This window comes from Lethenteron reissneri, chromosome 2 (assembly GCF_015708825.2).
Source record: "Lethenteron reissneri isolate LAM-NWPU_2019-01 chromosome 2, ASM1570882v1, whole genome shotgun sequence".
Lineage (NCBI taxonomy): Eukaryota > Metazoa > Chordata > Hyperoartia > Petromyzontiformes > Petromyzontidae > Lethenteron > Lethenteron reissneri.
Genome location: NC_083780.1, coordinates 7,470,324 through 7,497,930, shown reverse-complemented (window position 1 = coordinate 7,497,930; position 27,607 = coordinate 7,470,324). Strand labels below are relative to the sequence as shown.

At 52.5% G+C, this 27,607-nt stretch overlaps 1 protein-coding gene across 2 annotated transcripts in view; it reads left to right on the top strand.

Annotated features, from left to right (window-relative positions):
* LOC133342484 (branched-chain-amino-acid aminotransferase, cytosolic-like) overlaps positions 1 to 26,323 on the top strand; it is a 64,304-nt gene extending 37,981 nt beyond the window's left edge. For both annotated transcript variants that reach the window (XM_061551648.1, XM_061551642.1), the window contains exons 2-11: positions 9,269 to 9,325; positions 11,345 to 11,545; positions 12,120 to 12,230; positions 13,012 to 13,131; positions 13,490 to 13,653; positions 14,809 to 14,951; positions 15,348 to 15,433; positions 16,278 to 16,418; positions 19,336 to 19,413; positions 21,070 to 26,323. In XM_061551648.1, the coding sequence (XP_061407632.1) occupies positions 9,269 to 9,325; positions 11,345 to 11,545; positions 12,120 to 12,230; positions 13,012 to 13,131; positions 13,490 to 13,653; positions 14,809 to 14,951; positions 15,348 to 15,433; positions 16,278 to 16,418; positions 19,336 to 19,413; positions 21,070 to 21,111 (1,143 nt within the window). In that variant the 3' untranslated portion in view covers positions 21,112 to 26,323. The remainder of the gene's footprint in view (positions 1 to 9,268; positions 9,326 to 11,344; positions 11,546 to 12,119; positions 12,231 to 13,011; positions 13,132 to 13,489; positions 13,654 to 14,808; positions 14,952 to 15,347; positions 15,434 to 16,277; positions 16,419 to 19,335; positions 19,414 to 21,069) is intronic.
* The last annotated feature ends 1,284 nt before the right edge of the window (positions 26,324 to 27,607 follow it).

Sequence of the window (27,607 nt, the reverse complement as noted above, 5' to 3'; positions counted from 1 at the left end):
TCTGTTTGCCATTGTGATGTTTGTGTGGTGCGGAGTGATGCCGCTTCCTATTGCTTTGTTACCCTTCCTTGACAAGTCACCATCCCCCCTCCTCCTCCTGTGATTGGAACGAATTGTCAAGATTGTGACGATTTGAACCAATAATATTTTTTTTTGACTCTCGTTTTAACCCTCTCATGTTTACTCCTCCTCAACTTTGGTCTGCTTTGCAGTTCTGTTAACGCTGCTTAAATGTTAATTAGCAAATGTATTTCCATGTTATTTCCGTAAATTCTAACATAATTTCTACGTCGTTTTATGCTTGTATCATGAGCATCAGAATCAATGTTACTCAATGCATCGATGCACCGTTGTTACATGAGTGCTAAGGTGGAGAGATGTTAACTACCTCGCCTTGTATACAGGAGGTCGTGGGTTCGATCCAGACCCTAACAACTGTATATTTGGAATTTGCGTGTCTCTCTTTCTCTCCCTCCCCACGATCGTGTGGATTTTTCTCAAGGTCCCCCGGTTTTTCCTTCCAAATTTAGAATCAACATGTGTTCAAGAGTATTTGGCTGCTGTACATTTCCACGTGATAAGCTACTTGGTTGAGCTATCATTTGTAAATGTACAGCAGCCAAATATTCTTGAACGCATGTTGATTCTAAATGTGGAAGGAAAAGCCGGAGGACCTCGAGAAAATTCACGCGACCGCGGGGAGGGAGAGAGAGAGAGAGAGGTCCTCCGGTTTTTCCTTCCACATTTAGAATCCACATGCGTTCAAGAGTATTTGGCTGCTGTACATTTCCTCGTGATAAGCTACTTGGTTGAGCTGTCATTTGTGACAGTCAGGTCACTTCTGAAAAAGAGCTACATCGCTCAATGGGGCCTTACCTGGTAAAATTAAAAAAAGTTTTACAACCCTGCTTTTTAGAAACGAGCGGACGCATTGGCAACGGGTATAAGGTGACACGGGACTTTCCGTCGTCGTGAACATAAAGACACGGGGACATTTATTTGCCACACTGGGGGGGGGGGGGGCGGCGGGGGTATTAATATTTCTCCCACGCGGACGCACGTGTCGTGACGGGGTACTGCAAGATCCGACCGTGTCCGTCCAGTGGCCGAGTTGCATTGACTTGCTTTTGCTGAGCGAATACATTATAGGGTCGCACTCACTGCACACAGAGTGCTTGCCACAAATGGATCGCAATACCTCGCTGCTGAGCTCGTCAAGGAACATAAACCATCACGGGAACTCCGGTCATCCGCACAGCAGCAGCGGATTTTGGCTCGGCCATCGAACGAAGGCGGTCACCGCATCGCGCGCTTTTGTGTGCGCTTCTGCGGCCGTCTGGAACGCGCTTCCTTCCGACATTAGGAAGCGACTGGAGCTAATGCACTTTTATATCCAGATTGAAAACTCATTCTTTAAACACTAATTTTTGTGTTCAGTTACCTCCGATTGGCGCTGTTGGCTACGTACGTTGCGAAAGAAGTTCAACATACATACACGAGATGGTCACGTGGTGAACCTCACCTTCTTTGTTGGCGACGTCGTGGGTGGGAAAGGAACCCCCGTGGGTTTCCGAGTGACGTGCGGGGGGCACCATGTCACGCGAGCTTTCGCACAGCACACACCACATGCGGCAGAGACACTTTAAAGGTGTCGGTGGTAGACGACTGGGGTGCCGCAGTGGCGAGATGTTAACTACCTCGCCTGGTACACAGGAGGTCGTGGGTTCGATCCCGACCCTGACGCCTGCTGCTGTATATTTGGAGTTTGCGTGTCTCCCTCTCATCATCATCACGGTTGCAAGGAGATGTTAACTACCTCGCCTGGTTTACAGGAGGTTGTGGGTTTGATCCCGATCCCGACCCCGACGCCTGCTGTATATTTGGAGTTTGCGTGTCTCCCTCTCATCATCATCACGGTTGCAAGGAGATGTTAACTACCTCGCCTGGTTTACAGGAGGTTGTGGGTTTGATCCCGATCCCGACCCCGACGCCTGCTGTATATTTGGAGTTTGCGTGTCTCCCTCTCTCATCGTGGTCACGCGGATTTTTCTCCGCGTCTTCAAGGTTTTTTTCCTCCACATTTTGAATCGACGTATTTTAGATTATTCCACTGCTATGACTTTCCACATCATAAGCCACTTCGTTGAGCTGTAATTTTGTGGCCGGGTCGCTTCTGAAAAAGAGCTCTATAGCCCAGTTTATTTGTGGAACTGCTCGGACAGATGTTACTTTTTATAGCATCCAAGACGGGAGCTATTGATGGCTGCAGACCGATTCCATGCGTGGGCGACGCTGCCTCCCGTGCCTCCGTGTGGGAACACACGAGGCATTGTGGGGCAGATTGTTCTTCCCAAGCCAAGCTGTCATCCAATACCCGGTTATCGGTGCTCGCCTTGTTTTGCGAGAGATCAGGTGAGGGACACAGCATGACCAGAATGTATAATGACTAATTTATCATCTGAACTTGCAACGGGGGTCGCGCAGTGTTCGCCCAGTGCTTCTTTGAACACCTTACATATTTCGATTGAAAGCTTTCGTGACTGCAGGGATTCATCTTCTTGGTTCTTTCGGTAAAGTCACGTAGAATTGAAATAATAAAATAATAAAAATAAAACATAATAAAATAATTCTCACGCCCCTCCATCTCAGCTTAAATAGTCACTACAAGCCTGGGGCTTGTCATTCAGACTCTGTCTCCTCGACAGACCTGATCTCCACCTGAGGACGGCTACTTGCGTTGTGGCCGAAACGTCGTGAGAATTATTTTATTATGTTTTATTTTTATTATTTCAATTCTACGTGACTTTACCGAAAGAACCAAGAACACCTTACATATACTATGAGACATCTCCTTTACCAGTGGAAAAATATAGTAATAGGTTTTTACCCTTTCAACTGGTCATCTGGTCCAACACCAATGGAGACTAGGCTCTAAGAAAGCTGTCTCGGGTGTGGACCAATCAACTTCAAGGACAGTGCATATCATTATCAGAGTTGTTTCTTTTTGTTTGCATTTTGACTGCTTGTGTTGTGGTTATTGCAAACATGATGCCTTGTATAAAGGTGTCAGTTTTTGTACCAGTTGAAAGGGTTAAAACCTATTACCTTACATTTATTTTCACACTCTCTCTGATCTTTGTTAACCCATTCCCATGACGTAGCGTATGTCATCAGTTTTTCTTCCGACGACGTACAAATACGGAAGACGACGTACAAGTACGTCATCTTCCGACGTGAAGACGTACCAGTGAAATATCTTTCTAAAATAACGTTATCGGAACGTCTTCAGGTCGGAAGACGTACCGAGGCTCCCAACAAGGCCATGCGGGAGGGTGCGTGGCACAGTTTGGCGCCACCTATCATAGAGTGCGGTCGTGTCACTACAGTTCTCTGCGGTGAGTACGACGTGTTTGAAAACAATGGTGCTACGCCTCTCTAAGTAAAATTAACGCTCAACCGCTTTACGAGATCTGAGATTCAACGCTGAACGGGACTCCCACACCCTGCAAACCTCGTAGACGTCTCGTAACGGGAAAGGGTTAATGTCCACATGTTTCTGATTCGTATGTCGTAACGCGTAAAATATCCATTAAGTAAAAACTAACTTCCGAGCGCAAAGGGATGTTGGAAGGCAATGCGGAATCCATGCCTGTGCACGATTTCGCGTCGTCATTTAATTACCGCTGTGATGAATGTAGCCCCTGTACAGTTGGCCACGGGATTACACGTGAATGAAATGCATACAACATTGACACACATCCTCTAGATTTAGTTCTGGGCACACGCAATTCCATGCATGGATGACGCGAGTCTAAATATGATACAATTGATCAGTACATGCATTGTTACCAGAGGTCGCAATCGGGTACCCGATACCCGTACCCTACCCGATACCCGGCTACCCGTACCCGGCCGGGTACGGGTACCCGTTTGCGACCCTGGTGCGGCCGGGTACGGGTAGCCGGGTAGGCCGTGAGTCACAGGTGAGTAACCGTTTGTCACTCATTTCCCAACGTCTTGTCTCTTCTCACAATTCAAGTTCCTAGAATCAACCCACCCGCGCCTGCAACATGGCTTCATCCCAGAGGTCGCAATCGGGCACCCGTATCCGTACCCTACCCGATACCCGGCCGGGTACGGGTAGGCGGGTATCGGGTAGGGTACGGGTACCCGATTGCGACCCTGGTGCGGCCGGGTATGGGTACGGGTAAGGAATCGAAACCCGTTTGCGACCTCTGACTGTTACTTGCATAAAAGGCATCTCTCGCCAGAGGTGTGTGGTGGTAGTGGTTTTTGGATGTGCCTCTCCAAGTCTCGTCGCAGCCTGTAGGACCGTGTCCTGGTCCAGTGAAAATTATTTGAACCGGTGATGGGCCTCCCCTAGGTCGACTCAGCCTCAAATTAGTACCTAGTGCGGTGTGTAAACATCGCCACCTTAGAGACAAAGGCGGCCGGGCGTGATGTTGGCTACTCCACCCCTTTGTTGTGCCGTTCCGGCCTTCATAGGTGCTGCTCGCTCTCAGCACTTGCCCCAACAGTCTGGTAAGGCTATACGGGGGATCTTTGTTTTTGTCTTGGTCCTGCTACTGACTGATTTGCTGCCTTATTGCACCCTTTTGCTTTTTGTTGTCTACTCGACTTCCCGTTGACTTTTTTTTCTCAGTCTAATATGGTGCCTTTTTATTCGGAGAAAAAATCCTTTGGAAATTATAAATGGTGGATCAATTTGAGTCATTTGCATTCATCTTCATTTGCATTCGTTCACATTTCAAGCCCCCGGCTACTTTTTCAACACGTTGAGTATTTAAAAAAACACTTTCAAACAAAATGGACTTCAGTGAGGTCGATGCCTGGACTGAATTATTCACCATATGCTGACGTCATGTGTGGGATGTCACGTAAACACCCAGTTAACGTGCCAAGTTTCGCCTAACTTTGATCCGACGGTTGTGACCACGTGCTCACGTTGGCCCAACGTTGCGTGCCTACCGGGTATTGCTCGTGTCGGTTCGAGAACCAACGCCTCGCCACGCTAATACACACTGGTCACACGCAAACTTGCCCCACTCGCGACCGTGAAACACACAGGTGCACACAAACCGCACGCCCGCGGTTCACACGCAAACACGTCTATATTTAGATCAGCCCAAAGTTCGCAATGCCAGCACCAGCTCCATGTCTAGAGCTAACACTGCCAACACCAGCCCCATGTCTAGAGTTCACACTGCCAACACCAGCCTCATGTCTAGAGTTCACACTGCCAACACCAGCCTCGTGTCTAGAGTTCACACTGTCAGCGCCAGCCCCATGTCTAGAGCTCACACTGCCAACACCAGCCTCGTGTCTAGAGTTCACACTGCCAACACCAGCCTCGTGTCTAGAGTTCACACTGCCAACACCAGCCTCGTGTCTAGAGTTCACACTGCCAACACCAGCCTCGTGTCTAGAGTTCACACTGCCAACACCAGCCTCGTGTCTAGAGTTCACACTGCCAACACCAGCCTCATGTCTAGAGTTCACACTGCCAACACCAGCCTCATGTCTAGAGCTCACACTGCCAACACCAGCCTCATGTCTAGAGCTCACACTGCCAACACCAGCCTCATGTCTAGAGTTCACACTGCCAACACCAGCCTCATGTCTAGAGTTCACACTGCCAACACCAGCCTCGTGTCTAGAGTTCACACTGCCAACACCAGCCTCGTGTCTAGAGTTCACACTGCCAACACCAGCCTCATGTCTAGAGCTCACACTGCCAACACCAGCCCCATGTCTAGAGTTCACACTGCCAGCGCCAGCCCCACCAGGGCACCACCAAATGTGCGATGTACACGTTTTCTCCCGAACTAACGCCAGTTGGTGAATCTTGTGCGTTGACCGTCCAACAAATCCGACGGACACGGAAATGGTGAATCTGAAACACAAATCTTTTCCAGCTCGAACGTCCCCACAGCTAAGGCAAGTGCTTCCCCCCTCCCGTGATCTCGCGTACGTGTGTACGCCCGTACGTTGAACTTCTTTTGCACCTCGCGCAGCCAACCGCGCTAATCGGAGGTGCACTCCTCCCAAATGTTTTCGACTCATCCCAACGTCTCATTTTTCTGTCCGTCTTCTCCCCTTCATCGACATCCATTCCTTTAATACAGGGGTCCACAACCCCCGGGTCGTGGACCGGTACCGGTCCATGGCCTGTTAGGAACCGGGCCACACAGCAGCAGGAGGTGAGCGGTGGGCGAGCGGTGGGCGAGCGGTGGGCGAGCGAAGCTTCACCATATGTATTGACAGACGAAGCTTCATCATCTGCATTGACAGCCGCTCACCATCGCTCGCATTACCGTATGAGCTATGCCTCCTGTCAGATCAGCTGCGGCATGAGATTCTCATAGGAGCGCGAACCCTGCTGTCAACTGCGCACACGAGGGATCTCGGTTGCGCGCTCCTTATGACAAGTCAGAATCCGACACTTTTTTTAGTCCGCGCGTGGCTCGCCCCCATTATTTAATTTCCCACTTCTGTCCGCGCCTCTTTCCCGCACTGCGCACTTCTCTCAGTCACGGTTTTGGTAAGCCCACAAGCTCTAACCCCTAGTAGCCACAATGAGTAGAAAATAACGTCGCTAGAGAGCTTCTGTGAAGAGGGCGAAAGACCCAATGATGAACCCCCCCCCCCCCCCTGGTCCGTGAAAAAATTGTCTTCCACGAAACCGGTCCCTGGTGCCAACAATTTTGGAGACCGCTGCTTTAATAGTTTTTCTCTCTTCCCCCACCCCCCGTCTCTCATCTGACATCGGAGATGTCCCGCGCAACTCCATTTCAGTTTTTTTCTTGACTTTGTAAATGCCACTGTGATACCCCGTGTCTAATTCTCAATTCTTCTATTTTCTTTGTGACAGAAAATCCCGTGAAATACTTGCTAAGTGAAGATGTGCGTATATGTGTGTAGGGGAAGGAATGTGTTTTTTTGCGAGACGCTTATTAATCGGTCGCAGTCGTACGCTACGAACCGTATAAATTACGCAACGACTATAGTTTATAAATCGGAAGAGGGCAAGGCGGATTTCGTGACAAAGCGAGTGTGCGTGTGGAGCGTGTTACTCAGGCGCTGCTGAAGGCAAAGTTGAACAGAGCAAGCGGCGACCATCGTACACTGTGGCTCTTGCCGCTCTGGGAAGCAATGTAACTCGCTCCGAACACACAACACGCACTGAACCCCACATGCACCTCGTGTACACGTGGAAGATCAAAGACTTTCCTGTGTTGCGACCTAAGGCTGCGAACTTCCCAAACGATGGAGTCGTGCCGCATTATATCTTGGCACCGCTCGGACCGTGAGCTTTGAAGGCGGTGGGTGAGTGAATCTGCAACTCGCCGGCTCTCGGACAAAGCAATTGCAATGTCGCACACAACTTACAACCGGTTCAATCAATCTGAATCTTTTTACCTCCTCAATAAAGCGGGCATCGGTGCGCATTGCCGCGGAACGGGAACGGTACCGGGGAGAGGCATGAGAGAAGCAGCATCGCGAATGAAAACGGAAACCAAACCCATCACGCCCTCGACAGCTGAACACCCGTTGCTCGCAAAGTCGTACGAAGGAAGAAGGATCGCAAACAGGTGTCGAGTAGCGAAAGTCGACTTACCCATTCGCAGCTTTTGTCTTTTTGTTTTCTTGGGCCGTGCGACGTTCGTTCGGGTGCCGAGTGCCGAAGCTGGCTAAACCGAGCGTGTGTGTGCTGGGAAAGTGATGAGCTGGCTTTTGATCAAAGTTCAGTCTGGTTATTCATTTAGCCGTTGAGGTACCCGCGGTGGACTTTTTCTTTTCGGTGGGAGTTGTTTGTCCGCGCGCGTGAGAGCGTGCGCGCGAGAGCGCTGATGCGGCTGTTTTCTGCATCGCCCTTTGGATCGGGCCGCCCGAATTCGATTGCCAGCCGCGGATAACATCGGTGGCGAGAGATATCCAAAGTGGGCTGGGACCGCCGTAGATTGACTCGGGCCTTAAATGGGCCTCCAGTGAGGTGTTGCAAACTCCGGCACCGGCGCTGGCCACATCGTGCCCTTCTTACGCTTGCTTTCCGGCCTTTAGGGGTGCTCGCAAACAGCACTCGACCCAACCGTATGGGGGGGGGAGGGTCATTGTACCGTGTGTAAGAGAGAGACGGGTGCATTCAAAGCGTGTGTGTACGTGTGCGTGCATAATTAGCGGCTTGACATAACGGGTGTGAAAACGCGTTCGGGCCTGTGCGTGCGAGTTCGCGCCAGCTCGTACCCACGTGCAGACTTGTCTTAGGTTCGCACGTCTGACTTAGGTTCGCACATCCGAGTCGATTTTGTTTGGAGGTGGCGGCAACTGGAGAGACTGGGTCGTGCGTCATTTTAATAACCCCTTTCCCGTTCCGATGACGTGCGTGTACGTCATCGGTTTGCCTTCCGAATGGGAAGTAAAAGGCCCACGTGGGAGGGGCGTGTGGCACAGCTTTGGCGCCAGCTATCGTAGAGTGCGTTCGTGTCGCTACGGTTCCCCGCGGCGAGTACGGTGTCTTTTAAAAACGGCGGCGCTACGCCTCTCTAAATAAAATGAACGCCGATTCGCTTGCGCATTCCGAGATTCGGCGGCGACCGGGACACTGCACCCTGCAAACTTGCAGACGTTTCGGAACGGGAACAGGTTTCAGAGTGACCTGAAGCAGCGTACTCCCTCCAGCAAGCGTGCTCGCAACCACGCGGATGTACGATATGCATCCTCGTGTGCATTTCGCACGCTAGCTGTAAAGTAGTTTAGCAGGCTTAACAAGGTGAAGGTGCAGCCCTGCAACTGCATGGCTCGCGCCACTGCTGCCAGAAGGCACTCTCCACGAGCAGGAGCTCCAGAGAGCCCCTTGGAGGGGGTCTTTGTTTCGTTGGCCTACTCTTCTTAACGTCTTGGAAGAGGTAGGGAGAAACCCCCACACTTTAGCCCACTCCCCACGCGACGTGCCAGTCGATTGGCAAGGGCGGAGAGGCACAGGCACTTGAGAGAGAGAGAGATTTGCCTGACCGTTGTCTCGGCTGCCACGCCGGGAGATCGAATGTAACCGGCGCGACCTCTTGGAGTCCAGCGTCGCTTCGTCGTCACACCGTGGGCAGCATCCCCAATCGGAGGAGTGCTCGTGCCACTCGGAGGAGTGCTCGTGTTTAGCGCCCGTCCGTGGTGACCGGCGGCGGTGGCGGTGCCGGCGGCCTTTCTGCCTGTGACGTCTCTCTCTTCTGCTCGTGGTGTTTTTCTCTTCTAGGTGCTGCCCAGGCTGGGCAACGTCGCGTCGGCGAGATGCCTGAGTTCGTCGTTCAAGGTGCGTGGTGTGTGCGTTTTCAGCCGATTTTGAACTTTTTTTTGTGTCACTTGTGGCCCGTGCTGTATTTTTTTAATGTTAAATTTTTTTCTCTCGTCCGATTTTCCTTGGATTTGTATCCAGTTGTAACTATTACCCATTCGCATTGAAAAGATGGAAGAAAGTTGCACGCGGCGCTTTTAAACGGCGTCTCGTGTCGCAGGTTCAACCCCGGCAGACTTGTTGGGGCAGGTTAGAGGCAGCTTCGTTGGCAGTGACGCGCGCCCAGCCAGTTTGACCGACGGGCACGGCAAAATGTAAAACTACAAACTCTTTTTAGTTTTACCGGGTAAGGCCCACCACTGAGCTGCAACATAGCCCTTTTTCAGAAGCGACCTGGCTATCACAAATGATCGCTCAACGAAGTGGGCTTATCGTGTGGAAATTTGTAGCAGCCAAATAGTCTGAACGCGTGCTGACGTTGATTCTAAATGTGGAGGGAAAAACCGCAGGACCCGGCGAAAAATCCACACGACCACGGGGAGTGACACGCAAACTCCAAATATACAGCAGCAGGTGTCAGGGTCGGGATCGAACCCAGGCCCTCCTGCATACCAGGCGAGGTAGTTAACATCTCCTAGCCACCGTGATGATGATAGAGAGAGAGACACGCAAACTCCAAATATACAGCAGCAGGCGTCAGGGTCGGGATCGAACCCAGGCCCTCCTGCATACCAGGCGAGGTAGTTAACATCTCCTAGCCACCGTGATGATGATGAGAGAGAGAGACACGCAAACTCCAAATATACAGCAGCAGGCGTCAGGGTCGGGATCGAACCCAGGCCCTCCTGCATACCAGGCGAGGTAGTTAACATATCCTAGCCACCGTGATGATGATGAGAGAGAAAGACACGCAAACTCCAAATATACAGCAGCAGGCGTCAGGGTCGGGATCGAACCCAGGCCCTCCTGCATACCAGGCGAGGTAGTTAACATATTGCCACAGTGGCGTCCCCACACACTGACCCCTCCCTCCCTTGCAATGCGATGATGATGATGATGATCTTCTTTGGTTCTTTCGGTAAAGTCACGTAGAATGGAAATAATAAAGTAATACAAATTAAACATAATAAAATAATAATATAAAAAAAATGTAAATTCTGTTTTCTTTTTATTATTTTATTATTTCCATTCTACGTGACTTTACCGAAAGAACCAAGAAGATGAATCCCTGCAGTCACGAAAGCTTTAAATCGAGCTGATGATGATGATGATGATTTTTATTTAAGATCCCTTTTACGTGTCGTTTGTACTGCCTTGCCCCCCAAACCCCCCACCGTCTACTTTGTTCCGTTAGCCTGCAGGCGACATCTGCGTAGGATTGTAATACGTCGTCAAAAATCATGTTTTAGTTTTACACGCTTGCCATTCGATGCACGTGTTGTGAGCGTGAGCATCGATTTTTTTTTCTTACCCTACGGTATAATGCGCACATTTCGAGGGTGCAATCCTAATCTGAAATGCAATCCCTCTCTTTAAGTTATCGTCAATTCTCGCTTCAGTCTTTGAGATGCGCCAACATTTAGACACAAAAAAACCTCAAAAACGTGAAGTGTAATTTTATTTTTCGATTTAAAGCTTTCGTGACTGCAGGGATTCATCTTCTTGGTTCTTTCGGTAAAGTCACGTAGAAGGGAAGTAATAAAATAAGCACGGCTGCTTGCGTTGTGGCCGAAACGTCGTGAGAATTATTTTATTATGTTTTATTTTTATTATTTTATTATTTCCCTTCTACGTGACTTTACCGAAAGAACCAAGAAGATGTATTTTTATTGTAGAACCCACAGCTGACTCTGCGAGGTACTGGGCCGCCACGATGGCGGGATGTTAACTACCTCACCTGGTATGCAGGAGGTCACGGGTTTGACGCCTGCCGTATACTTTGCACCTCCCGATTCAGCACGGTTGGCTACGTGGGGTGCGAAAGAAGTTCTGCGCACGTACATAGGGGGGTGCGTGCGTGCCGGCTCCCTCCTTTAGGCGTCCGACTTACAAGTGGAGGTGACGAAGCACGGCGCCACGAAGCTGGACGTGGACAAGCTGGTGTTCGGGAAGACGTTCACGGACCACATGTTCTGCGTGGAGTGGACCGCGGGTGGCGGCTGGCAGACTCCTCGCATCCAGCCGTTCCAGAACCTGTCGCTGCACCCTGCCTCGTCCTCCCTCCACTACTCCATAGAGGTGACGGCGGTGGAGGGGGGGTCGTTGACATGGATTCTATAATAAAGTTGTTGTTGTTGTTGGGTTTGATGGCGTTAAATATAAATGTGTCGTGAAACCCGCCGCCACGCGGCCGATCCGTGAGGTTCGTCGCGTAAACGAAACGTGAGTGAACCCAAACGGGAGTTGAAACCTGGAGCGTTGGCAATTGGAGTACGACGCTTGCTCAGGCGATGGCCAGAGTTGAGGAGGAGTAGAAGAAGTCCTCTCGTTTCGGTCTCGAATAGAGGGGCGTAAATGTGACGTCATCACGGTGAGCCTATCAGGTGCGAAGACCAGAGGGGGCGGGGGTCAACGTACCCGTCGTGTAAGTAAACAGTGGGTCATGTTAATCTGAGAATATGCCACACACATCATTGGTTGGGTCCTTCACCGTTCATCGGCATACGTAAATGTACGTACATTACGTCGATCTGAGAGGTGTGCAGAGACTGTGCAGTTGGATCCTGTGCTCGTCCGTTGCGGTTCATCGTGCCGATTCAGCCGTCCGCCGCCGTGGTTAAGTGTCGCCGCTTCATTGCCGTCTCCCGTGCAGCTGTTTGAGGGCATGAAGGCGTTTCGTGGCGTGGACAACAAGGTGCGGATGTTCCGGCCGATGCTCAACATGGAGCGGATGCACCGCACGGCGCTGAGAGCCAGCTTGCCCGTACGTACGCACGCACGCACCGAGGTCTCCCCCCCCCCCCCTTCCGCCGCTAGTCCACTCCCTCCCCGCCATGTCCGCTTCCCCCGTGCGCCCCCTTTGTACGGAGATTCTCCGGCGGATGACACCGTGTCTCCGTCGCACGTCTGTCCTGACCACGTAAAGAAAAATCCTTTAAATTTCGATTTAAAGCTTTCGTGACCGCAGGGATTCATCTTCTTGGTTCTTTCCGTAAAGTCACGTAGAAGGGAAGTAATAAAATATTAAAAAATTAACATAATAAAATAATTCTCACGACGTTTCGGCCACAACGCAAGCAGCCGTCCTCAGGTGAAAACCAGGTCTGTCGAGGCGACGGCTGCTTGCGTTGTGGCCGAAACGTCGTGAGAATTATTTTATTATGTTTTATTTTTATTATTTTATTATTTCCCTTCTACGTGACTTTACCGAAAGAACCAAGAAGAAGAAATATCCTTTTTTACTTTTACCTAAAACTAAACTATAAACAATTTTTTTTTACCACAGTATCTAGATCTTTTTCAGCAGCGACCTGAGCCACAGACGCGAGCTCAACAAAGTGGCTCGTCACGTGGAGATGTGGAGCACACAAATCCTCTGAACGCGTGACGTTGATTCTAAATGTGGAGGGTTACCGCGTGGATGTTATTTTATATTGGCAGATTCGTACACGATTATTCGCCAATGACTCTCACGTAAGATATAATTTCCCACGTTCCTAAATCAACTCTCGCGTCGTACGCCCCCCCCCTTCCTTCCCGCACAGAGCTTTGACACGGCCGAGTTGTGCGAATGCATTCGTAAGCTGGTGGAGGTGGACAAGGACTGGGTTCCCCACTCGACCAAGGCCAGCCTCTACCTCCGCCCGACCTTCATTAGCACAGAGGTACGAGTCGGCGGCGGTGGCGGCGCATTATCGGCCTGCGAGGGGATCTCCCGCAGCGGGGCAACGGTTCGACGCGCAAACCTACACCGTGCGCGCGTGTGTGTGCGCGCATGTGTGTGCGTGCGCGTGTGTGTGCGGGCGTGTCTTTTTTAAATCCTTTATATTAAGTTCGCTCGCTTGCTTGCTTGTGTGCTTGCTCGTTGTGCGTGACAATTAATTTTCGTGAAAATTTTTTTCCAAAATTTTCCACTGTTTAGGGAATTTTTTAACAATATTTAATTACCAATTGTTTAATACTGCAGACAATCATCTGACTTTGTTTTTACGGGTTAATTTTTTGCCTTTGTGTCGCGCGCAGCAAACGCTGGGCGTATCGCGGCCGGGCCGGGCCCTGCTCTTCGTGATCCTGTCTCCCGTCGGGCCCTACTTCAGCACCGACGGCTTCAGCCCCGTGGCGCTGCTCGCCGACCCGCAGCACGTCCGCGCCTTCAAGGGCGGCGTCGGCGATTGTAAACTCGGGGGGTGCGTCGTTACATCTCACCCGGGGGCCCGGGGGTGGCTATAAGAGACGTTAACTGCCTCGCCTGGTATACGGGACGTCGTGGGTTCGATCCCTACCCTGACGCCTGCTGTATTTTATATTTGGAGTTTGCGTGTCTCTCTCTCTCTCTCCCCCCGTGGTCGTGTTGATTTTTCTCCGGATCTTCCGGTTTCTCCCTCCACATTTTCGAATCGACGTCGCGCGTTTAGAGTAATTGTCCGCGATACATCTACACGCGATAAGCCACCTTTTTGTTGGGGCTAGCATTTGTGGCCCAGGCCGCTTCTGAAAAGCGCTCTATATCTTAGCGGGGGCCTTACCCGGTAGAATAAGAAATAGTTCAGTTTAGTTTGCCTTTCTATCTGTCTGTCCGTACGCCGTGTTCTACAAGAGGCTCCTGCTCAGCCCTAGCACATTACTCCACCGGAATATCGATTGCCACGCGCAAGACGCGGCCAGGTCCCTGCAACTGCCGTACCCGGGCTCTACGACGCGAGCCGTGACGTAGCCGACACGCTGGCGTGTGGCGTAGTATCATGGACGAGGCCACATTTATTACAACTCGCGCTTCTACGGGAGGTCCGCCAAAAACATTACCAAGCTGCAGCATGGGCAGGATTCCCTGGCGCGCGTCGTCACGCGTGCCGCAAGATCCGACCGTGCCCCGTCCAGTGCTCGCTGAGCTGCATTGCCTTCCAATTGCCGAACAAATACATTGCAAGGTCCCACAAATGCACCACCAACATCCCGTTGCTGATCTTTTCAAGCAGCATAAACCATCACCGCGCGCACTCCGGTCATCCCCGCAGCGGCTTTTGGCTCGGCCATCGAACGAAGGCGGTCGCCGCATCGCGCGGCGCTTTGAGATGCGCTTCTGCGGCCGTCTGGAACGTTGTTCCGTTCCGAAATTATGGAAGCGACTGGAAGCTACGCACTTTTGAATCCTCTGGATAGAAAACTAATTTATTTAGAACTGCTTGTTGTTGTGTTTAGCTTTGTTGTCCTACCCCCGCACCTCCGATCAGCGCGGTTTACTACGTACCGTGCGAAGTAAGTTCAGCACACAAACACACACGCGACAATAGTCTCGTACAATCGAAGGTAAAGTTCGGTGTTCCGCGTGTGACGCCGTGCAGGAACTACGGCCCGACTATCTACGTCCAGAACCTGGCCATTCAGCAGGGCTGCCAGCAGGTGCTGTGGCTCTACGGAGACACTGAGCAGATCACGGAAGCCGGAACGATGAACCTCTTCCTTTACTGGATCAACGAGCAAGGAGGTTTGGACTGGAGCCACGCCCTTTCATTCGCCGTTCGAAAGCCGCGCACGCTGACACCGCAATCCAAGTTTGCCAAATGTAAAAAAACGACTCACAAATTACTCGATTTTGGGATTGCATGCGTAGCAATCGTCGCCCTCCCCTCGGCAGACTAACATTTGATTGCAGCCCGAGTCGCCCTGTGCTGCACAGGGACAGCTGCCGCTGGGGGTGCCTTGCCGGGGGGGGGGGCGAGTTCCTTACCGCGTGTGAAGTTCTCTCGGAAGCCCCCGTGGCTTAAAGGGTGCTCGGTCAACAGCACGAGTCGTTGTTACAGACCATCGTTACTCTCTCGCTCGCTCGCCGTTGTTACTCCTCATTCACTCGCTCGCTCGTCGTTGCACTTGACTTCTGCAGAGGAAGAGCTGGCGACTCCACCGCTGGACGGCATCATCCTGCCTGGGGTGACTCGCCAGAGCCTGCTGGACCTCGCTCGGCAGTGGGTACGTGTCTGGGCTGTGGGTACATGTCCAGGGCTGTGGGTACGTGTCCATGCAGTGGGTACGTGTCGGGGCTGTGGGTACGTGTCTGGGCTGTGGGTACGTGTCGGGGCTGTGGGTACGTGTTGGGGCAGTGGGTACGTGTTGGGGCAGTGGGTACGTGTCCAGGGCAGTGGGTACGTCTTGGGGCATGGTTAAAGGACGACAAACTAAACACAAATCGGTTCTAAAGAAATGAGTTTTCAGTCTAGATGATGTAAAAGTGCATAGCTCCAATGGCTTCCTAATATCGGAAGGAAGAGCGTTCCACACGGCCGCAGAAGCGCGTCTGAAAGCACAGCGCGATGCGGTGACCGCCTTTGTTCGATGGTTTAGCCAGAAGCCGCTGCTGTTAGGATGACCGGAGTTCGCGTGACGACGGTTTATGCTCCTTGATGAGGTCGGCAAGGCATTGTGGTTCATTTGTGGCAAGCGCTCCGTGTGCAATGCTCTGCCGTGGTTCCCTTTCGGGCTTCTCCGGATTCCTCTGGGCGGCCAATGTGCGTGAACGTGCACACGTATGTCGAGCTACCTTTGGCACCGTGCGTAGCCGACCACGCCGATCGTAGGCGCGACGACACGGAGTCTCGCCGAGAAACATCCTGGCGAGGCAGACGCCCGCGCGAAGGAAGAGTTTTCTAAACAACTCCGCGTCGCTCGCCCCCCCCCCCCCCCACCGAGACGCGTCTTCATCCTGACAACGCTGAGCTCGTCACGTGCGTTGCTGACGACGACGACGACGTCGATGTCGTCATCGCCGTTGATGTCGTTGTCGTTGTTTGGTCGGTCGCAGTCGCTTTGCGTCCAGGGCGAGTTCAAGGTGTCGGAGCGGTACATCACCATGGCGGACCTGCAGAAGGGGCTGCGGGAGGAGCGTGTCAAGGAGATGTTCGGAGCTGGGACCGCGTGCGCGGTCTGTCCAGTCGACAGAGTGCTGTACAACGGACAGGTGAGCACCCGATCCTGGTGGGCGGGCGATGCGGTTATGGCGGAGCCGGCGTCGTGCGGCGTCCGAAGTCATCCGGTCGGGGCACGGGGTCAGAACGTTACGGTGGCAAACGATTGCAAAAGCGCAATAGGAGTGCAAAGTATCGGAAAGGTAAGAAAATCACTTGAAAAAAATAAATAAACATTACAATTTATTTTAAGGCCCACTTAGCTATATAGCTCTTTTACGTAAACGACCTGGCCACAAATGATAGCTCAACGAAGAGGCTTAAAAGCAGCCAATCGCTCTGAACGCGTGATGTCGATTCTAAATGTGGAGGGGAAAAACCGAAGGAACCGGAAAAAAATCCACGCGACCACGGGGAGAGAGCCACGCAAACTTCAAATATACAGCAGCAGGTGTCAGGGTGGCGATCGAATCCACGACCACCTGCATACCAGGCGAGGTAGTTAACATCTCACCAGTGGCCTTAGCGAGCGAGCACCTATGAAGGCCGGCACGGCACACGAGAGTGGATGGGTTGACCAGCACCACGCCCGGCCGCCTTTGTCTTACCGAGGGGCGATGTTTACTACACACCGCAGCAGGTACTCATTTGTGACGGAGTCGACCTAGGGGAGGCCCAGGACCGATTCAGATAGTCGTCCCTGTTGATGGTGTTGTTGTCCGCGAGCAGGAATCGAACTCGGGCTGGCCGTGGTGTCGGTAGCGCGGCCAGCAGCATCGTGTGCAACAGCAGCTTCGTGTGCCGTGTTCTCTACGGTAGGAATCTGACAAGGCAGCAGAGTAGCCATCGTTGCGCTGTCGCTGTGCTGAAAGAAGTTGCTGACGAGTCATTCTCTGAGTAACCAAATCTGCGTGAAGTACGGAAACAGTTTCCGCGACAACGACCTCAAAGAGTGTAACACCAGTGGTGCTATCGCGTGTCCGTTGAAGGCAGGGGTCGGGATCCTTATCGTTACCGAGGGGCCGAATAGAATGCCATGGGCTGGCGGCCCGCATACCTTCTCTCAACCCGCACCCAACCCCCCCCGACCTTGTCGCAACGTGCGTAGCCAACCGCGCTTATCGCAGATGCGGGGCACGGACAACAAACTGTGGGTCTCTGCGTGAGTCTGTGTGTCTCTGTGTGAGTCTGTGGGTCTCTGTGTGAGTCTGTGGGTCTCTGTGTGAGTCTGTGGGTCTCTGTGTGAGTCTGTGGGTCTCTGTGCGAGTCTCTGTGTGAGTCTGTGGGTCTCTGTGTGAGTCTGGGTCTCTGTGCGAGTCTCTGGGTCTCTGTGCGAGTCTGTGGGTCTCTGTGCGAGTCTGTGGGTCTCTGTGCGAGTCTGTGGGTCTCTGTGTGAGTCTGTGGGTCTCTGTGTGAGTCTGTGGGTCTCTGTGTGACTCTGTGGGTCTCTGTGTGAGCCTGGGTCTCTGTGTGAGTCTGGGTCTCTGTGTGAGTCTGTGGGTCTCTGTGTGAGTCTGGGTCTCTGTGTGAGTCTGTGGGTCTCTGTGTGAGTCTGTGGGTCTCTGTGCGAGTCTGTGGGTCTCTGTATGAGTCTGTGTGTCTCTGTGTGAGTCTGTGCGTCTCTGTGCGAGTCTGTGGGTCTCTGTGCGAGTCTGTGGGTCTCTGTGCGAGTCTGTGGGTCTCTGTGTGAGTCTGTGGGTCTCTGTGTGAGTCTGGGTCTCTGTGCGAGTCTCTGGGTCTCTGTGCGAGTCTGTGGGTCTCTGTGTGAGTCTGTGGGTCTCTGTGTGAGTCTGGGTCTCTGTGCGAGTCTGTGGGTCTCTGTGCGAGTCTGTGGGTCTCTGTGCGAGTCTGTGGGTCTCTGTGCGAGTCTCTGGGTTTATGTGCGAGTCTGTGGATCTCTGCGTGAGTCTATGGGTCTCTGTGTGAGTCTATGGGTCTCTGTGTGAGTCTGTGGGTCTCTGTGCGAGTTTATGTCTCTGTGTGAGTCTGTGGGTCTCTGTGCGAGTCTGTGGGTCTCTGTGCGAGTCTGTAAATCTCTGTGCGAGTCTGTGGGTTTCTGTGCGAGTCTCTGGGTCTCTGTGCGAGTCTGTGGGTCTCTGTGCGAGTCTCTGGGTCTCTGTGCGAGTCTGTGGGCCTTTGCGCGAGTCTGTGGCAGAGGTCGCAAACGGGTTTTGATTCCTTACCCGTACCCGGCCGCACCAGGGTCGCAAATGGGTACCCGTACCCGGCTGGGTACGGGTACCCGTTTCCTACCCATACCCTACCCGAAATGAGTGACAAACGGTGACTCACCAGTGACTCACGGCCTACCCGTACCCTTACCCGGCCGCACCAGGGTCGCAAACGGGTACCCGTACCCGTACCTGGCCGGGTACGGGTAGCCGGGTATCGGGTAGGGTACGGGTATCGGGTACCCGGTTGCGACCTCTGGTCTATGGGTCTCTGTGCGAGTCTCTGGGCCTCTGTGCGAGTCTGTCTCTGTGTGAGTCTATGGGTCTCTGCGCGAGTCTTTGGGTCTCTGTGCATGTCTCTGGGTCTCTGTGTGAGTCTATGGGTCTCTGTGCGAGTCTCTGTGTCTCTGTGTGAGTCTATGGGTCTCTGTGCGAGTCTCTGGGTCTTTGTGTGGGTCTATGGGTCTCTGTGCGAGTCTGTGGGTCTCTGTGCGAGTCTATGCGGCTCTGCGAGTCTGTGGGTCTCTGTGCGAGTCTATGGGTGTCTGTGCGAGTCTATGGGTCTCTGTGCGAGTCTCTGGGTCTCTGTGCGAGTCTCTGGGTCTCTGTGTGAGTCTCTGGGTCTCTGTGTGAGTCTGTGTGTCTCTGTGTGTAAGTTTATCTTTTGCACCGTATGTAGCCGACCGTGGTAACCGGAGGTGCGGGGGCTCATCTGCGACGGGCGTCTTCTGTGTGCGTCAAACGGTGCTCAGCTTTCGCCGCTGTCTCCATTTTTTGGTGTTTTTGTTTTTGTGTCCAGAACCTTCACATACCGACGATGGAAAACGACGGCCCCAAGATCGCGACTCGCTTCCTGCAGGCGCTCACAGATATCCAGGTAAGAACGCCACCCAGAGCCACCCCCGCCACACCCCTCTGTCGCTCCCACGCCGCGTTCATCACGGCGGCCTTCATCATTAGACCTCCTTTGCCAGTACCAAAATATAATAATAGTGGGGTTTTTCCCCTTTTTTTCTGGCAACAAAACTGAAACCTTTTTACGAGGATTCATGTCTGCATTAACCACAATACTTGCGGTCAAAATGCAAACCAAAAACACACTATGATAATATATGCATTGTCCTTGAAACTGATTGGTCCACAGCAAGGGACGACTTTGCTTGTAAAAAGGTTTCAGTTTTGTTGCCAGAAAAAAGGGGAAAAACCCTATTATCACGGCGGCCTTGTTTGACGAGACAGCCTGCCGTTCTCCTAGAACGCGGTCGTGGTAGTTGCGTTCCTGAAGAACACCGCGTTATTATAGCAAATCATCTAGAATGTAGGGGTAAAGCACGGTCCGCGATAACGCGTGAGATGCCTACGCACGTGGGTAGCATCTAGAAGCATCCAGCAGCATCCCAATGCCTTGTGTGATGATGCTACGCCGAGGCAACTGTCCAACGGTGACAACGTAGTTTCCGTTTCGCTCAATCGCGTTATATCCAGTTCGCGTCCGCGTCATGAAAAGACTTGTTCCCCAAATTCATTAATCGCGTTGTATATCCACTTCGCGTTCTGAAAACCACACGCGGCGTTCTAGGAGAACAGCAACTGCTAGGTCGCCACGCAGGTCGGTGCAGGTTCGGTGAGAGGGGCGCCGCTTGCGCCGCTGGCGTTAGCCGTTGACGGGAACGGGAAACGCAGAGTCGTCGCCAGTTCGTGCGCCCGCTTCTCCTTGTTTACGAAGACAAACACTCCCCCCCCCCCCCCCAGTGTAGCCTAAGCAGACTGTAGGGGCAAGTGCTGTTAGGCTGTTAGCGAGCAGTACCTCTGAAGGCCGGCACGGCACATGAAGGGGCGTGGGTGGCCAGCACCACGCCCGGCCGCCTTTGTCTCCCCTTACAGCTCGTGGGGTTCCTCCAGTGTAAATAAATATTTAGATTCTGACCCATGCCGCTACAGCAAAGAGGGCCGGGCGGGGGGGTCTAGGTTCGATTCCCGGCTCGTGTGCCATTCTCCGCCGAGTTTGTACCTTCTCTCCCCGTTCTGCACGGTGGTTACCCCTACGGATTCTCCGGTTTCCTCGTGTGGCTTAAACAAAAAACACACACACGCATTTGTAACGTAACCGTTATTGATCCGAATATTTCCCAGTGATAAAGAATCGCCTGCAAATTACTCGGTTGGCACGAAGCGTGGCAACATCGCCGCCCAGCCCCTCCTGAGAAAACTTGGCAGCGTCGTTCTGAAACAAAAAAATCTTGAGACCCAGTGGTGGGTTCTTTCTGGGAAAAAACGCGTTTAATCGCAACAACAACAACATCAACAACAACAGTCACCATTGCGGAATGTTGCACCGCAGTTGGTCGGAGGGGCTGGGTTTTTTTTCTAGACCTCTTGACGTGAACGTACGTACGTACGTACGTGTGTGTTGGACGTTCGTAGCCCGTTTTGCGAGCGGTGGATATCGCAATTGCGTGCCGCGCGAGCGATCTCGAAGGAAGCCCCGCTAAATCACGCGCTGTTCACCGTGTGTGTGTGTGTATTTTTGCAGTACGGACGAACCGAGAGCGAGTGGATGCACCTGGTCGATTAATACCTCGCCTCGCGAGCAACGAGCGGGCGAAAAAAAAACCACAGTTTGCACAACGGACACGCGTGCGCACACTTCGCGGGGAGCGCCGAAGCCCGCCATCAATCGCACCTTGGGTTGAGACCGCGAAATCGAAAAAAAAATTTCAACTTCCTCAACAGCTCACCGTTGTTACCCGACCAGCCTTATTGGCCATCTTCTCTCGCTCTCTCTCTCTCTCTCGTGGAACAAGCTGAGCCCTCCTTGTGAATGTATCTCTTTTGGTCTTCTCTGCGTCTGTCTGTTTGTCGGTCTCTAAATTCCTGTGTATCTTCCTCTGCGTTTGAGCGCTCTGGAAATCGGCCTCTTGCAGTGTTCTTCACTGATTGTCAGAGGGGGGTGGTGGGGGGGGGTGGTGGGGGCATTTCCCCCTATAAGACATCATCGGTGCGAGGGCCGCCACACGTTTGAAACCATTGGGGAAGAGGTCGCAACCGGGTACCCGATACCCGTACCCTATACGATACCCGGCTACCCTTACCCGGCCGGGTACGGGTACGGGTACCCGTTTGCGACCCTGGTGCGGCCGGGTACGGGTAGGCCGTGAGTCACTGGTGAGTAACCGTTTGTCACTCATTTCCCAACGTCTTGTCTCTTCTCACGATTCAAGTTCCTAGAATCAACCCACCCGCGCCTGCAACGTGGCTTCGTCCCAGAGGTCGCAATCCGGTACCCGATATCTGTACCCGGCCGGGTACAGGTAGGGTACGGGTACGGCCGGGTACCCGTTTGCGACCCTGGTGCGGCCGGGTACGGGTAAGGAATCAAAACCCGTTTGCGACCTCTGCATTGGGGGTTTGACAGCAGCACGACGATGATGATGAGTGGTGTGATGATGAGTGGTGTGATGATGAGTGGTGTGATGATGATGATGAATGGTGTGATGATGAGTGGTGTTTTGATGAGTGGTGTGATGATGAGTGGTGTGATGATGAGTGGTGTGATGATGAGTGGTGTGATGATGAGTGGTGTGATGATGATGACGATGAGTGGTGTGACGATGAGTGGTGTGACGATGAGTGGTGTGACGATGAGTGGTGTGACGATGAGTGGTGTGACGACGAGTGGTGTGACGACGAGTGGTGTGACGATGAGTGGTGTGACGACGAGTGGTGTGACGAGTGGTGTGACGACGAGTGTTGTGACGACGAGTGTTGTGATGACGAGTGTTGTGATGACGAGTGTTGTGATGACGAGTGGTGTGATGACGAGTGGTGTGATGATGAGTGGTGTGATGATGAGTGGTGTGATGATGAGTGGTGTGATGATGAGTGGTGTTTTCACGAAAGGCCACCAGGGGACAGCCAGTGGGCCCGCGGTGCCTTGCAATGAAGAACACTGCGCTTCTCACAGTAACGTTCTGCTCTAGTTCTGTAGTTTCCAGATACTCGGACCACTGCAATAACAGGTGATCCTTCATTGTAAAAGTGTACTTCGTTGGCATTTCAGCTTCCTTTTATTTCTGCAAACCACATCGCCGGATCGACATCCGTGTGCGAGTGTATTTATTCGCCGCGCAAAGGGCAATGCTTGAATGCAGAACTTGTGACGACGTTGGGGGCGGCACCCTCACATCAGGCGAGTTGGAATGGCTGGAAGAATGGTGTTGTGAAGGCGCTCGCCACTGAACCGAATGCATTTACTCTTGTGCCCATGACACAACACACCCCCCCCGCCTTTGCGTTTTGCAGAAGTGCTAATTTTGAAGCTGCACGATTTCAGCATTTCATAGTCGTCGTCTGCACCCCTGCGCGAGCACTCGGGGAAATCGGGGAAACCACTATTCGCGATTGTCCTGAAGGAGCAAGCCCAGTACACACGTGGGCAGACTCACGTTGCCCCAATGTTGCCCCAACGTTTGGGCAACCTTGGAGCAACGTTGGCCCCAACGTTCCATGTTTATTCCTGGGAGTGAGATGAGCTCATGTGCAAAGTGGTGCATTTTGACATTAAAGGGCTGTGTGGGATGTTGGCTGTCGTGGGCAGAGGCCTTCAACCAGCAGTGGATAGACAGATGGTGATTAACATGTCACTATGAAGGTTGATGTGCTATGTAACTGCACCAATGGGAAGAGAGCCTCCAGGCTTGATAATGTAAATCCGGTCACCCTCTTTCCCGTTGCACGCATACCTCTTGGGGCGCTCGCGATGCAGTTCTTGGTCAACCGAGCGCTATACGAAACGGCGCTAATGGGGGTCGTTATAACATGGTTCCAATGGAGATACGTTACCTACAGAGCTTGCTTTTTTTCTTCTTTCACCTATGAGCGATATTGTTTCGGGCCTTATTGGGGGGGCTTCATTGGGTATCGGTAATAGCCTTAATAATGATAATGTACACATGGTAAATGTATTAAAGCATCTTATAAATAATAATAGCGTTTAATGGTAATGACATTTTAAAAATACAATAAGTTGCGTACTCGGCGGTGCATTCGGTCGGAGCTTGCAGAAGATTAACCACGCTCTGCAAACAAATGCACATTCCGCGGGTAGCGATACTAGTGGCATTCTTCGACCCACGGATGACCATTGAATCCATGCAGTGATGAACCCGTGATGGATCGACACTCTTACGTGGCTGTCCCGTCGAACTGAGTGCAGAGTCGATACAACGGACCCCGCGATTCCAGGTTCCACAAGGCCAAATATGGGCAGAGACATGACCCCTACAGGGGCAATGCCTACTTCCTTGCATATATGGAATTTTCCTCCGGGACGAACGGCGTCGCAACCAAACGAGTGCTATGAGAGGCAGCGCTATAAGAGGTATGCCTGTATTCCGTTTCGAACGGGGTGGGTCGGGTGTGGGATCCGAGACCATTCTCAGCATCCCGTTGATTTGCAGCGATCGATCGAACGACACGTGTGTGTGTCCACCGCCCACTCGTCAACTTCACGTGCGGTGTCGCCAGCCCCGAGCGGGGAGCGTCGTCTGCGTCGAACCATCTCCCCCCCCTCCCCCTCGTGTTCCCCTCTTGTCGGGTGGCGTCACGAACTGAAGCCCGCGCGGTTTTGATTTTTCTGTCGCTGCCCTCGACTGCGGAGCCGTGCTCGACGCACGAGCCATGCCCCGCGCACGTAACAAGTCGTCGTTTCTTGTTTTTGTGTTTTTGCCCGGCGGGGCGCTGATGCGGTGTCGCGGATCGCGGGCGGTTGGCGGCGGTGGCGGTGGTGCAGCCGGCCCTGCAATCCGGAAGTCGCCGGTTTGATTCGCCCGGTTGTGACGTCACAATCAGGTGACCTCACAATCAGGGTGACGTCACAACGGTTGGCACGGAGACGCTTTGACATTCGCGGGCGACCGCCTTTGCCTCCTTCGCGTCGATGGTTTTTTTTTGCACACCGCGACCGGGTACTCGTTTGAGGCCGAGTCGACCTAGTGGAGGCCCACGGACGGTCTCGTATTTCATCGTCAGCTGGCGGGTTGGTGGCCGTGAGCGGGAATTGAACTCGGCGTCGCCCTCGGTCTGTGCCACCGCTCAATCCCCCTCCACCCATCCCCCGGACGTAGCAGGCGCGTATTTAGTGCCGTGGGCCAATTTGCTCTGCAAACAGCAACGAAAAGCTTTCTTCTGTCCAAAAAAATTCAAAAATTCCCCCAAGAAAGTGATTAAAAATAAATGATTCTGCAACGAACGCTGATCAACCTTTTTAAAAAAAAAAACCCATCGTAAGTAGAAACACTCCTCTGTGCTTTACAACCATGTTGCCACGTCACGATGACCATTCTATACGGAACTCAACACCGCTCGGTTTGGTATCGAGGCGCGCGTCTCGTGTGCGGTGCATAGGTCCCGGTCAGTTTGAAAAGAGATTATGTACATGCAGTGTTCGTCGGAGTTCGCTGTATGTGAGCAGTGGTTGTAGGAGCCTAGTCTCCACGTGTTAAATTGAGCTGAACTACAGATGTAAAGGAACGTCTCTGGGACTTCAATGGATGCCTGGTCTGCTCGCCGACCTGTGGATGCTCGGCAAGTCCTCGTTTAACGCGCCAGCCGCAGATGCGTTCCTGCAAAGTGCCACGTTAAGCGAAAACAATTTACCCATAAACAATGCGGCGACGTCTTCTTGGTTCTTTCGGTAAAGTCGCGTAGAAGGGAAATAATAAAATAATAAAAATTAAACAATAAAATACAATTCTCACGACGTTTCGGCCACAACGCAAGCAGCCGTCCTCAGGTGAAGAACAGGGCTGTTGGAAAGACAGCGTCTGAATGAACACCACCAAGCTTGGCAGCGTATATTTAAGCTGGGTTGGAGGGGGAAGGGCGCCTTGACTTAAGGAATTTGCATATCAGCAGAGGAATTTTATCTTAAATATACGCTGCCAAGCTTGGTGGTGCTCATTCAGACGCTGTCTTTCCGACAGCCCGGTTCTTCACCTGAGGACGGCTGCTTGCATTGTGGCCGAAACGTCGTGACAATTATATTTTATAATGTTTTATTTTTATTATTTTATTATTTCCCTTCTACGTGACTTTACCGAAAGAACCAAGAAGATCAATCCCTGCAGTCACGAAAGCTTTAAATCGAAATGTAGCGACGATGAAGTTTGGCGAGATACGATGTACTACTGCTACACGCGCACGCGGGCACACATACAGATGATGGGAACAAATAACTTCAGGGTACGGCCGCCGCGTTGCCGTATCCCTCCGCGTACCGCTCGGCTGCAGCAGCTCAAGAAAGTAGTTAGTCGTCGACCGCTCAGAAGCCGCGCGTCATGCAAAAACGTGCCCCCTGATGGACAAAATCCGCGTTGTAGCGAAAATGCGTTGTGCGAGCACGCGTTAAGCGAGGACTTGCCGCGTATTTACTACACGCGGTGCTCGGATGATTTAGCTCTGCTTGGTTTGTTGTGAGTAGCTATTGTCTCTCTTTGGTTGTGAGCGATTACACGACGTTTGCACGATTTTCTTTCTTGCGTTTCTGTTGCGGTGTTGTTAGTCTGCTTCTCCAAGTAAAGTGAGTGTTGTTTTGCCATGTGCGTTGCTACCACACACACACTCTCTCGGAGCTCATCCGTTATCATTTTCAGTTCATTTGAAATCCGTGAAATGTAACATCCCTCCGTCGTTCAACTAAAGCCGTTTGCTGGTGTCTGGAAATGTTTGCCGTCTGTAAGTTAATTTTCTCGTTTCCTCAATAAAGCATACGTACACGTGGCAGTTTTGACAGCGTGCCTGCCTAAGTATCGTTCTAGATATTTGCTCCATCGCTCCCTGCTGCTTGTACTGTCAAGCAAAATAGGGCCTTGCATCGGTTATATCTGCCACGGTGGCTAGGAGATGTTAAGTACCTCACCTGGTACACAGGAGGTCGGGGATTCGATCCCGACCCTGACACCTGCTGCTGTATTTGGATGTTTGCGGTGTCTCTCCCTCCTCCCGTGGTCGCGTGGATTCCTCCTGGTTTTCCCCTCCACATTTAGAAACGCTCGTTTCGAGTATATTGACTGCTATAAATGTCCACGCGATGAGCCCACTTCGTTGAGCTTTCATTTGTGATAGCCAAGTTGGTTATGAAAAAGAGCTACATTGCTCAGTGGGGGCTTTACCAGGTAAAAACACATTCCTGCGGAGGGAGCTGGTAGGAACGTTGGGTTGCTCGGTCAATGGCCAGGGTCAACGGCGGCGTGGTGTATTCCGCAAATATGGCCGACTTTGAGGGCGGGCACAAGCCGGCGTGAGTAGGTTAAACGTTGAGTTTTATAAGGGCACCACGGGGTGACCAGCCCCTCTCCACCCAGCCCCACCCCTCCCACCCCCCACCCAGCCCCTCCCCACCCTGCCCCTTCCCACCCTCCCCACCCAGCCCCTCCCTCCCCACCCAGCTCCTCCCTGCACGAAGGACGGACACAATAATCCCCTGTAGGCTGGTGGAACCAGTGGGTTCCTAACAGTATTAACATTCTTTAGTTTAGTTCAATAACTGGGACGCGATTATTCACACAGCCCCACAGCAAATTGCCAATGGCAAGAGGCATTCATCCCCCTGTGTATGGCAATAATCTAATCCTGTGTCGCTGGTCAATACCGCTCATTAATAACAGACAACACAAGTCAAAGTTATACTGGTAGGAACCTCCTGGTTACACCAGCCCACATGGGATTATTGTGTCCGTCGTGCAGGGAGGGGCTGGGTGGGGAGGGAGGGGCTGGGTGGGGAGGGGCTGGGTGGGGCTGGGTGGGGGGGCTGGGTGGGGAGGGGCTGGTCACCCCGTGGTGCCCTTATAAGACTCAACGTTTAACCTACTCACGCCGGCTTGTGCCCGCCCTCACAGTCGGGCATATTTGCGGAATACACCACGCCGCCGTTGACCCTGGCCATTGACCGAGCAACCCAACGTTCCTACCAGCTCCCTCCGCAGGAATGTGTTGTTGTAATTGTTGGTGTTTAGGTTTGTACACGAGAGACGGCTTCGCATTGGAAAGCGAGCTGCACCCACCATGACTTT